We start from the raw sequence: 11,951 nt of genomic DNA, 5'->3' as shown, positions 1-11,951 counted from the left end.
ACATTATAATAAAAACTTGCAATTTAAAAAAACCTGGGAAAAACCTTTTTAAATATTATAGGTAAATGTGATAATACATTAATTTCATTTGTAAATTTCAAAATCTTCATGGTCTATGTCTATACGGCAACAATGTCAAAAGAAATGAGTGGAGAAGCGGACAAGACATCCACAGATCCACAAAATTCAACAGTAACTATGATTAGAGTTTGAGGTGGCTTTGAAAGATGGATGATGATATAGGAACCATTAAGCAGATGATAATGTTGAACTGATTGTATTGACTGCAGTAGACCTGTAACATCAGAGACAGGCCGCACAAAATACTGAATAAATTTCTCAGATTTGCTGCACTAGGGTACATGATATAGCGAGTTTTTCTATTACAGATAGCAAATTTCCAGGCTTGGCTACCAAATTCGAATGTTACTTTGTGATAGTCAGCTTGCTACAGGAGCAGAGCAAGTAATCTGCACAGCGACACTACCTGAAAACCCAGCACAGACAGCCAATAGATAGCAATTCAACATGAAACCTTTAGGAACGATCAAATCAATGGAATATTCCCCAGAAGGGTTTGCAAGCAGATAAAGGGTTTTACTCATGATCAGTGATTATATGCTCAATAATTGTTACAAGAAACAACCCACACAGTGGAGAATTTCAACAGGCACAAACAACAAGTCCTCAGTCCTCATAACCACATGATTAAGGGGCAGAAGGTGAGAGAAAATAGTGCTTCCACCCACTTTGGGCATCCAAAATGAAGTTTCTATCAAACTGCAAACGACCATTTTCAAGTGACATGGAATACCAATATGCCTGCATGAATTGCATTGTAGGATAAAAATTAGTTTCACTCCCACTAGGACGTAAATGTTAAAAACAAAGTCAAATATACACAAATCTATCATACTGTACAGATTAACAAGATGTAAACAGAAACCAAGTCATGATATCCTTACTAACTATATTTAGCATGCTAAAGACTTTTGTAAGGAACTCAACCAGTAATAAACAATTTGATTTGCTGAAAGTTCTCCATGGAATTTATATATTAAAAAATGTACCTTGTTATGGAAGCTTAAAATAAAATTCATAATGTCATGCAGCTTGGCAGAATTATTTTCCTTCAAGGTTAACTTCTTTTAGATTGAAGTTGAATCTTGATTTTTAAATAACTTTTAACCAGAGACTACCCATCCACATTAGCTAACAACTCCATATATAAGCACTTCTTCTTTCAGAAATTCTTCTCCCTACTTGTTTAAGCATGAGAGCAGTTAGATCCCGCGAAACTAGCTAACTACAATTAAAAGAAACCCTCTATGAATTTTTTTTTTTTCAAATCAAACAAACAAAGCAAAAAGCTTAAATTAAAAGGAGATGTCCTCATGGTCTCATTTATCTACCTCCTATGGAATAAATTCTTTTTGTTTGCCTTTCAAAAAAAAAAAAAAGACATCTCTTGCCATTTATCTGCTGAATGAAAATTAAGGTTCCCAAAGATAACATCATCAGAAAACACACTTATGGCTTGGTCTCTATACATCAGATGACCAGTCACGTAATCTCCAATCCACAGCACTGTACTATGTTTGAGCATTCAAAGGTAATTGGACAAACAAGCATGAAAAGGGTTTTACAGAGAGAATGCTTAACAAGTTAAAAATGTAGGTAAACATTCAAGGATCTAAAATCCATTAGATCATTTGAATTTAGCAGTAATTAGAAGAGTAAAAATAATTAGCAGAAGGTTGTACATACAAATCATGAGCTTACCTAAAAGTGTGAAGGCAAATACTATTGTCAGTATCATTTGTACGGATCGTCGATTAAATTTGACAAGATATGAAAATCTATCACATCTGGCATTACATGCCCCAAGCGTCCTTCTCAGGTGCATGAACTTTATGAGAAACCCATGTAATCCCTGGAGACCATGGTCTCCAGGTGCTGACCTTAGTCCAATACACTGAACCTGTTATGAGATACAGACCATAATATGAGGTGATTGACCAATGCAAGAAGGCTCTGTGCTATACAGGAATTGATCATTATTCTTCCCTGTGTTGCTTAGCAATTGAAGGCATGTCAAAGAAAATAGGGCCAAAACCACAGAGCAGATTGTTCAAAATTTTGGTTGTTCTTTAAGTTTTATAAACTTTTGAGGTTAAGAACTCAATTTTGCTCAAGGCTAGTATCAGAATCCCGAGCTAACTACTTTTCCAGATCTTGACTACTGTTTACCTTAGAAAACCACCAGCATGAATTCCAAAGACTAATGATAAGATGGATTGAAGTATTAGCATGGGTAAAGAAACATACCTGTGTTGCATGAGAAGCATCAATGTATGATGGGGAATGCTCTTCTTCTCCATCTTTTAATCGCTTAGTATAATTGCTAGGAACCCTACTCCTATATGCAGCCCATAGATTATTGAAGAACCTAAAGGGACTTGTTGAAGAACCTCTTGACTTATTCTCCTGGAAGAAACTCTTAGGTTTGACTTCACTAGCTTCTAAATCCCAACTTCCACCTCCAGCATTCCTGTTACAGGAACTCTCTTGGAAAGAATCCACTTCATCCAGACCCAATTTTATAGAATAATGAGAACCCACTTTCCTTAAATTGTTCTCCTTCATAGAATCATAATAATGGCTACCATAGGCAACACCATTTGTAGTCACTTCTTCAATTTCTCCACATTCATTCCCAACAAGTCCAGCATCTGTTGAGCAAGAAGCTGTGGCTGGTTCAAGAAATCTTTTCAAGATGTCACTATCATCAAAGTCATAACGGTGATTGTGTTCATTATGATTCCCCCCTGAAAGAAATAATGCCAAACCATCTCTATCTTGTTTATTCAAGTTTCCCCACTCCGAGTTTTTCAAGGAATTTCCCATTGACATTTTCTCCAAGCTCTTCTCAACATGATTTATCTGTTCGCTAATGGCTCTAATAAACTGTTTATGTCTGGAAATCACATCCTCCCTAGCGTGTGACTGGTCCATCCTAGCTGATAAGCTAACTGCTCGTTCAAAATCTTCCAACTAATTCAAGCAAAGAATAAAATTAGCTAATTGAAGAAACTGGGAAAAAAAAAGGTTGCAAAAAGGATATAAAAATAAAGAATAAACATGAATGAGTACCTGCCATTTTGCTGTTTCGAGTATGGTAACAAGATCACGCCTATGATACTCAATCGAGGTAAGCAGCTTCCGGTCAGAATGATTGCTTTGAACAAGACTTTGATCATGCAAAAGAAGGCGAAAAATGGATTCCATCCTGAAAATATTATATCAAAATCATTAGTTTTGAACTTTCATAAGAATATCCCTCAGCACAGTAAATCACTCCACACATAATACAATAGCAGAAAACTAGGCCATTTTAAAAGCATAAAAAAGTCTTTTAAAGTAGCTTAATCTCAATTCAGTACAAACAACGAAGGCAAACTTCGTAAGAATCAAAAACCAAACTCACTAAACCAGCATTTACTTATTCAGCTACCATTATTCCAAAAAAGAAAAGTCCTAAAGGTTATTTATATTGTAAAGTCCGTATCTAATTAATTTTTATAAATTTTAATAGATGACTTCATATAAGCATTAGCGACTTTGCGACAGAAACCAAATTCCACAATAAAAAAAAAAAGATTTTCACAAGGAAAACAATAAAAATGAAAACTTTCAAAATGGGTGTTAAAAAGAAAAAACCTGTCAGCTGAATCTTGAACAACTTCGGCTGCTGAGAACAGAGGGTCGGATTCCCATTGAAGCAAGCTCGATCCCATTCTCTTTATATTATCATAACAAAAATGAAATAAACGTGGTAGAAATTTAAAAATTAAGACCCTTCGCTTTCCAAACTAATAGGAATCAACCAGAAAAGGAACTCTAAGCAATGATCGAGGAAATAAACGAAAGAAAAAATGGAAAAGGGTATTGTTCTTTCAATGAAAATCGAATGAATTTGAAAGTGGAATTTCAAGTTATACACAGATACATGTGAGTTTATTTATTTCTTTTCGGCTGTAAATTGGGAGTTTATTAGGGTTTTAGGGTTGCAGAGAAAATGACGATCTTTTTTCCTTTTGATAAGCGATGAATTAGTCTTACATGTTATTAACAATAACAGGTTATTAAGTTGTAGATTTTGCAGGAAAAGTTGGGGCAAGCAGTGAAAGAGAAAAGAAGAAGGATACTATTTTGATGTGAAGGTGTTTTTCGTCTTTTCGGTTTAAATTTCTTCAATAATTAGCATTTTGTTTTCCTTTTGTCTCTTTTATCGTCCAACAAATTAGTTGGTTTAAACAATCTTGTTAACCTCTTACTTTTACTTAATCAAACTAAAATTAAACTATTTTACCTAACACACACACACATATATATATATATATATATATGTAAAAATTCATTTAATCAAAAGCTATTAGTTGGACATTCGAACATTTATTTATTAATTAATATATAATTTTCCTTTTAAAGAGAATAAATTTCAAACCTTTTTTTCAAAATATATATATAAAAAAAGGCTATTGACTGTAATTGCCACTCAAACATTGTCGAAATTCAAAGGAATCACACGGGAATAGGCACGTTCTTACAACCTTATTCACATGAATTTGACGGCTGTCAACCTCATCTTTGTCTTCTTGACCATCACAAAATTATATTAATACAATACAACAACATGATATATATATATATAAATATATGAATATTGGTAAAAGATTTTAATCGATGAAACTGGACATATTTATTTATTACATTGTTAAATTTTTGTAAATATTTTTATTATAAATATTAATANTAAAATTTTGGGAATTTTGGTAAAAAGATTTTTAATCGGAGAAAACTGGACAAATTTTTTTATTACATTGTTAAATTTTTGTAAATATTTTTTATTATAAATATTAATAAAATTTATCTAATTTATAAATAAAAATTTTAATTTTTATTAAAAATATATTTATTAATTTTAATTTTTATTAAAAAATATATTTATTAATTTTAATAGTATTGAATAATTTATATATTTATATTAAAAATTTTCAATTATATATTTATATATTGAAGTTTACACTTTAAAATGTTTTTATTTTATATTTGACAATAAAGTTAAAAAAACAAATATTCATGTGCATTGTGCATGACAACCAATACTAACATAAAAAAGAATACCGGTATTGAAAAAAAAATTTTGATTGAGGAAAATGATTATATTTTTAAATTCATATTCAAATATTTTTATTATGAATATTAATAAAATTCATTTAATTTGTAAATATAAATAAATTTTGATTATATCGAATGACTTTCTTTATCATAAATATTAATAAAATTTATCCAATTCAACTATTTCTATTAAAAATAATTATTTTTCTTAAGTATAATAGTATTAAATAATTTTTAGATAAATATTAAAAAATTTAATTATATCCAATTGAAATATTAATTAATTTACAAAAAAATAAATATTAAATACTAGTGATGGGAAGGTGAGAAATGTTTGCTCCCAGCTCTCTTGCTTGAAAATAAAAATAGGTCAAAAGATTTGTAAGCACATATCTAATTTTTTTAAACTTGATAGCCTTTGTCTTCCTCAAGGCACTTTATGAAGGCAATCATCAAAACATATTTACAGAGAGATTGCTTCCTGGCTGATGCAATTTATGAAATTATATCCAAAGATTGATATCAATGTGGGCTTTGAGTAAGCTTTACAGGTCAATACTGACTTTTCAGCTCTTAATTTTGCAAGAGAAGTAACTGATCAAACTCATGCCAGAACAGAAGTAGAGTGAGATTCAGACTCCACTCACCAATCATTCTTGCAAAGTGCATAGACTATACATCCTTAATGAATTCAGTAATGAAACCTTACATTCTTGACTTAAAGCAAAAGAAGAGATGCAGACAAGAAGCAGCAACTGAAAGCTACTGTTTGCCTGAGTCCAAGCGTAATAAGAGGAAGTCTTTCATTAACAACCATCTGGAAATTTTGTTAGCTGATAAAAAGCAATAAGAGGAAGTGCTTGCAAAAATTCATAAAACAGTAATTTCAGGTTTCGGTTAAGCCTAATACAAAAAATTAGTAATTTCATGTGAAATTTAGACTTCCCTTCAACCTAAGTTCACACTTCAGAACAATTAACTACGATATTCTGCACCACTTTGGCATTCTTGACATTACTTTTACAAAGTCCTCTAAATCATTTACTTTCAACTTCCCCTAATTAAGCACAACTATAGACATTTTGGCATAAGATAGGGCGAGAACCAGTAGGACTTTCGTTACAGAGCAGCAACTCTTAACCCTTGATGACATAAAAAATAAAGCTTCCTAAACCACTTAAGCTAGTTCAAAAAGAAGGGAAGAAGATTAAATCAAAACAGCAAAATTTCAGCTCCAAGTTGTTCAAATTATAAAATATAAGCAACTACTAACCCTCAGATTTTGCACCAAAAACAAAAAAACCCTCAGATTAAATATGCTGAACAAAAGATTAGCACCATACTGTTTATTCAGTCATAAAACAGAAAAAAATAGTATACTACGGGAAAACAAATTTAGAAATGTCAGCAGCACTTTTTGCATAAGATCAGAGCAGCTGGTTATAAGATTTTGTCAAGTATTAAGCTTCATCTCAGGAAGGATGAATGAAGAATTCAGCTCATAACATTCCATTGTAAACCAATGAGGGAATATCAACAAACAACAATATCACTGCTTAAGTCGAATCCCACAATTCTTTTTCTCCAGAAAGGATTGTCCCATGAAGAAGGTAAACACCATATGCATAACTTTGCCCTTTATTGTAGTACAATTCAAGATACAAATCCATCCATATTGTCACAAGAAACACTAAAGCTGAAACTTTAGCATGCATTATAAATCATGTAGAACTAAAACACAATCAGATACATCCATGAATGAAGCTTCTTCCCCGCTTCATCAACTTTGCCAGTTAAAAGGCCTCATTAAAGCTCATTGGGAGGCTAAAAGCCTGAAACTCAAAGGAATGATTACACAAAATGTGGGCAAAAGGTACTAGATATTGATAAGATAAACTATTCTCTAGTTTATGGTTTGATTCCTCTAGCTGCAAGATCCTATGACAAGTTCAATATTGCGGTGAAAAGTCTAGTGACTCCTATCATCATATTTGCTAAGCACAGTCCAATTATATATCAAAAGCACATTCATCCTAAAATCCAGAATTGCGTTCCAGAGAAAGTAAATATACTGATCATTTTTGAAGCAATAAATAATACCACAGACAAACACAAGATAAGAGATTCCGATAAAAATGCCATGGATCTCATCAAGAAAATGCGCTTTGTATTAAGGCGAAAGCAAAATATTACATTCAAACAAAATACTTAACCATCTGGATTTCCTTCTGCTTAAAACCACACTTCTCATAAAACCCCTTGTTGTCAACACTGCAATCCAAAATAACCTTATAACACCCCATGGAACGAGCGTGATCCAAAAGAAACCCCACAATTTTCTTCCCCAACTGCAATCCTCTTGCATTCCCATCAACCACAATATCTTCAATGTGCCCAACTTTACCACAGTTCCTTATAAACTTCTTCTCAATGAAAACGCTCCCTGTCGCAATAATTTTACCCGAAAAATCATCTTCGATTACACAGACAAGATGATCATCACCGTATGTACTTATTTCCTTAAATCTATCTTCAAATTCTTTGTCAGAAACAGAATCACAAACAGTTAGTTGTTGTAACAGCTCTATAAATCCCTTGCTTTTGTCTGAAAGTTCCAGTTTTCGAACCTGAAAACGGTGTTCTTCTTTTAATGAATTAGTGTTCTCCATTATCTTTTTCCAATTCTCTACATGGTTAAAAAAAAAGGAATCTTTTAATTGAACTAATATTCAATATAAATAGAAAAAAAAAACCCCAAGAAAAAGGGTTTAGCCAATCTTACCTGTTCGAGTTCAATGCATTTGAACTGTTCGATGAAGTTCTTGCCTAGACTGAGATGCAGCCGATGTTTTTATACTAGTCTTGCGGTTTTCTAATAATTATAATTGGGTCCCTTGAGTTTTTATTAATTGTAATTATACCCCTTTCAAAGGTTGTCACTTGTATAGCACGTTTGGTATGGGGAATAGCTATGCTATTCCCCTTCTATTCCCGGTCATTTTCTACACCTTCGTTTGGTTACAAATTGGGACACGGAATTGTTATTCCGCAGGAATGAAAATTTCATAAGGCTGGCTTTTAGCCAGCTTTATCTATTCCCTCCCCCTTCCCCGGTAATATCTATTCCATGTCTCATGGAATAGCTGTCAAACATGTAATGACTAAAATGCCCTTACCAAACTTACAAAATTACAATTTGATCCATATAAAAGATTTTTTTCTCTCTCTCTTCCTCCTTTCCCTCTTTCTCTCAGCCGTTCTTCCCCTCTTTCTCTCCGCCACTCTTCCACTGTTTGGGTTCTGACAATAGCACCGCCTCTCTCGTCCAACTTTCAAGTTACGTTGGTCTCTTCCATAGTCCAAGTACTTACTTATTGTGCTTTTATTTTCTGTTGATTGGTTGTGATTTGGTTTTGCTGTGAAACATTTTTGGATTTGTGTGTTTTCCTGTAAGTGTTTCATGTGTTAAAATCCTTGTTGCTGTTGGGTTTGGCTTTCTGCGTGGATGTTGGGTTAGGGGTGTGAGTCAACGACATAGGGTTCTGCTGGTTTGCTGCGAATTGAATTGCTGGGATTTGGGTGTGAGTCAACGACATAGGGTTCTGCTGGTTTGCTGCGAATTGAATTGCTGGGATTTGGGTGTGAGTCAACGACATAGGGTTCTGCTGGTTTGCTGCGAATTGAATTGCTGGGATTTGGGTGTGAGTAGCTGTTTGGTGGTGTTGACACCTGAGGTTTCACTCTAGAATTATAATAGATGTTAAATCACTTGAAAGCAGCAATTAACAACTTGAACAATAATAATAAGAATATAAGACAAATTGTATACATTTTTTTAAAATGACCTGTAATAGTTATTATTTTTATCTGTTAATGACCTGTAATAGTTTAGTAAAAATGCTTCTACTTGTTGATCATCTGGGGGTTTTTTTTTTTTTTTGTTGTTAAAAGTTTTTTGTATTTGCATGCTGATCGTATGAGTATTTTTTATTTTGGTTTGTGAAATTCTTTCTCTTTGCCTTAAGTTTGTTTGGTATTTCCTCCTGTGTTGGTTGTGAACAATACTTGTTTCTCCCTGACTTGGACAATGGCAGCTTCCTGTTTGTTGTTCTGTCATTATTTTTGGGGTTCAATTGGGAAGCCGTGACAGTCAAATTTGAGATTGGTACTGGAAATTTTTAACAAATTTCGTCTGCATTGCACCTTTATAAAATTTTGATTAGTTGGGTTCAGTCTTGAGTTGTTAAAATCTTTGAAGCAGTTCTTCTGTATTTGAATGTTGAATAGACCTTTACACATTTAAGAAACTTAATTTCAGAATAAAGAATTTAGTGCGAAAATGGACTAGTTTTGTCAATTAAAATGCAAATTTGTAATTATTCCTTATCGTTTATCTTAAATTCTGTTTTCTTATATCAACTTCAAATATTTCGTAAGTCTTTTATCATTTTCCTGACTCAATTCTAGATGCTGGGACATGAAGCAGCAAATAATTGGTACAGTGCTTTAGTAAAATGTTAGCCTCAATAATCTAAAGAACCTATCTGATGAACTAGACTGTTGGTTCATTGTTGACACCAAGATGATTAATGACAGACCAAATGTTTTCCTTAACTCATACTTAATGTGTATGCATATGTACTAATCTGAAAACATTGAATCTTTGATAGGAAAAATGAGTTGGAAGGCCTTTTTTTTTTTTGCAACATCACATGGAATGGTACTATTGCATTTGCATATCTTTTTGTGTGAAAAACGTTCTGTTAAGCTGGCCTTGTTGATGAGTTGGGTTTGGGGACTTTGGGTGAGACTTGTTTTTTAGGCTTTTACCTTATTTCTTATAGCTGTGGGGAGGAAGCTTTTCTTTGGCTTTTTATGGAAACATGTTATTAAGACTTTGCTTAATGCAGTTTACTCTTTTCAGATCTGTCTATGGGTTAAGAATCTTACTTTCCCTATTTTATTTATCTATTTATTTCTTACCTTTTCTTACCAACACCACTTATTATTTTTTGGAAAGATAAAGACCTACTTATTATTAAGATGATCAATTTTATCAATTAATCAATATATTGTTGATTAAATGTTGAATTTCAATCTTCCAATAATTTCTTTAGAATATATAAATTAATAAAATGGGTGTACGAATTGAATATGAAAGATACATATATACATTTCTATTCCTTTTAAATAAATTTTGTTCCTTATACTTATTTGCTGCTTGAAAAGGCATTCTAAGTCAATATTTTTCATTTAAAAGCTTGACAATGAAGGAGTTTCAGAATATGACAGGCTGATAGCGTGTATCCAGATATACACATCATATGAAATTTTAATAAGTTAAAATAATTAAAATACATTATTTTATTTGAAAAAGAATAATTTATTTTAATAAAATAAATCCTCATTCACATTTAATTCCCATTCACATTTCACAACTAAATTTGAATAAAATAATTTCTTAGTGCTATTCCTTAGAAGACTTAATTGCAAACTTTTTCAAACAAAGGAAAAAATACGTCTACACAATTATAATTTTATTAGGCTTTTGAGGGGTGTAGGTGTTTTAATGCCCGCATAAAAATTATTTTATTAAGCTTATTTTATGTGGTATGTACATTATTAATGGTAAATGAGATGTGTAAGAAGCTTAAAACTCAACTATAAGTTCAAGTCCATGTTTGACGAAATTAACTAGATATTTTCAACCCGTATATTGTATACAATATAAAGTTAAATTCATTTCATAATACAGCTATAAAAACAAAGCAAGCAAGGTTCAACACCCATATTTTTAATTTTCCTTCTAATAAAAGTTCAATATATAGATAGCATTAAATCATTGAATCTTACCTTCTTCCTCTTTACTCACCCGTATAAAAGATAAGAATCAAAAGTCAAAATAAGGATGTGTTTGGTGTTAGTTTTGTTTTGAATTTTTTGTTTTTGTTTTCACTCTTCTTAGAACTAACTTCTTTATCGTTATGGGGCAAGTGAATAGTACTTTCACACTTCATCATTGTCAATCTTTTAATTTTACACGTTTTTATTGCCATATGGCTTTAATATTTTATCTACATAATAAAATAGATTAGAATATTTATTTTTGCAGTTATGGTTCGTTTGTGTTTGAGAAGAGATGCTGAACGACGAAAAAGGCTACTAGCTATGTTTAAATTTTATATGGAGATTTGTCGTGCTGTTAGTTCATTCTTGACTTTATTGTCAGCAGCATCAACTTTATGTACTTATAGGCCAAGAGTAAGATCTTATACATTAGATTTTGTTGCAAATCGAGAATATGTGAGGCGACTTGTGTATGATCATGATATTTCATGTATTTCACAAATTAGGATGAATAAAGAAGCTTTTTTTAAATTATGTGAAATGTTAGAAAGTATTTGAGGGTTGAAGTCAACAAAGAATATACTTGTAGATGAGCAAGTAGCAATATTCTTACATATTATTGCTCATCATGTTAAGAATCGAGTAATTAGTTTAAATTTTAAAAGGTCGGGTGAGTCAATTAGTCGGCACTTTCATAATGTTTTAAATGCAGTCCTGAAATTGCAAGAACATTTGTTTAGAAAACCTGAGCCCATTCCAACAAACTCAACAGACAATCGGTGGAAGTGGTTTAAGGTAGATCATTGATCTTATAACTTTTTGTAACTATATATATACAAGACATTAATAGGTTTACTTATTAGTAATTCATTACATCCGATTTGTAGAATTGTTTAGGTGTTCTAGATGGGACATACATCAGG

General features: G+C 32.0%; 2 protein-coding genes across 2 annotated transcripts; both read right to left on the bottom strand.

Moving 5' to 3' along the window:
• LOC18598239 lies at window positions 250-4,188 on the bottom strand. The gene is made up of 5 exons (XM_018120603.1): window positions 3,721-4,188; window positions 3,154-3,289; window positions 2,329-3,054; window positions 1,783-1,981; window positions 250-822 (listed from the first exon to the last, which is right to left on the bottom strand). The coding sequence occupies exons 1-5, from the start codon at window positions 3,795-3,797 to the stop codon at window positions 797-799; spliced, it is 1,164 nt and encodes a 387-aa protein (XP_017976092.1). The 5' UTR covers window positions 3,798-4,188; the 3' UTR covers window positions 250-796.
• LOC18598238 (glucosamine 6-phosphate N-acetyltransferase) lies at window positions 7,228-8,068 on the bottom strand. Its single transcript, XM_007027680.2, has 2 exons — window positions 7,964-8,068; window positions 7,228-7,867 (listed from the first exon to the last, which is right to left on the bottom strand). Exon 2 carries the CDS (start codon window positions 7,848-7,850, stop codon window positions 7,377-7,379), a length of 474 nt encoding a protein of 157 aa, XP_007027742.1. The 5' UTR covers window positions 7,851-7,867; window positions 7,964-8,068; the 3' UTR covers window positions 7,228-7,376.

Source organism: Theobroma cacao, chromosome 5, assembly GCF_000208745.1.
Source record: "Theobroma cacao cultivar B97-61/B2 chromosome 5, Criollo_cocoa_genome_V2, whole genome shotgun sequence".
In the NCBI taxonomy this organism is placed as follows: domain Eukaryota; kingdom Viridiplantae; phylum Streptophyta; class Magnoliopsida; order Malvales; family Malvaceae; genus Theobroma; species Theobroma cacao.
This window is presented reverse-complemented; position numbering and strand designations above follow the sequence as displayed.

What these genes read in the sequence shown, in the direction of transcription:
- LOC18598238 (XM_007027680.2), bottom strand. Translation starts at nt 7,850, where the DNA reads ATGGAGAACACTAATTCATTAAAAGAAGAACACCGTTTTCAGGTTCGA.
- LOC18598239 (XM_018120603.1), bottom strand. Translation starts at nt 3,797, where the DNA reads ATGGGATCGAGCTTGCTTCAATGGGAATCCGACCCTCTGTTCTCAGCA. An exon ending in GTTCAAGATTCAGCTGACAG is followed by an intron (nt 3,290 to 3,720) that starts GTTTTTTCTTTT and finishes TAATATTTTCAG; the next exon opens with GATGGAATCCATTTTTCGCC. An exon ending in ATGCTTCTCATGCAACACAG is followed by an intron (nt 1,982 to 2,328) that starts GTATGTTTCTTT and finishes ATCTCATAACAG; the next exon opens with GTTCAGTGTATTGGACTAAG.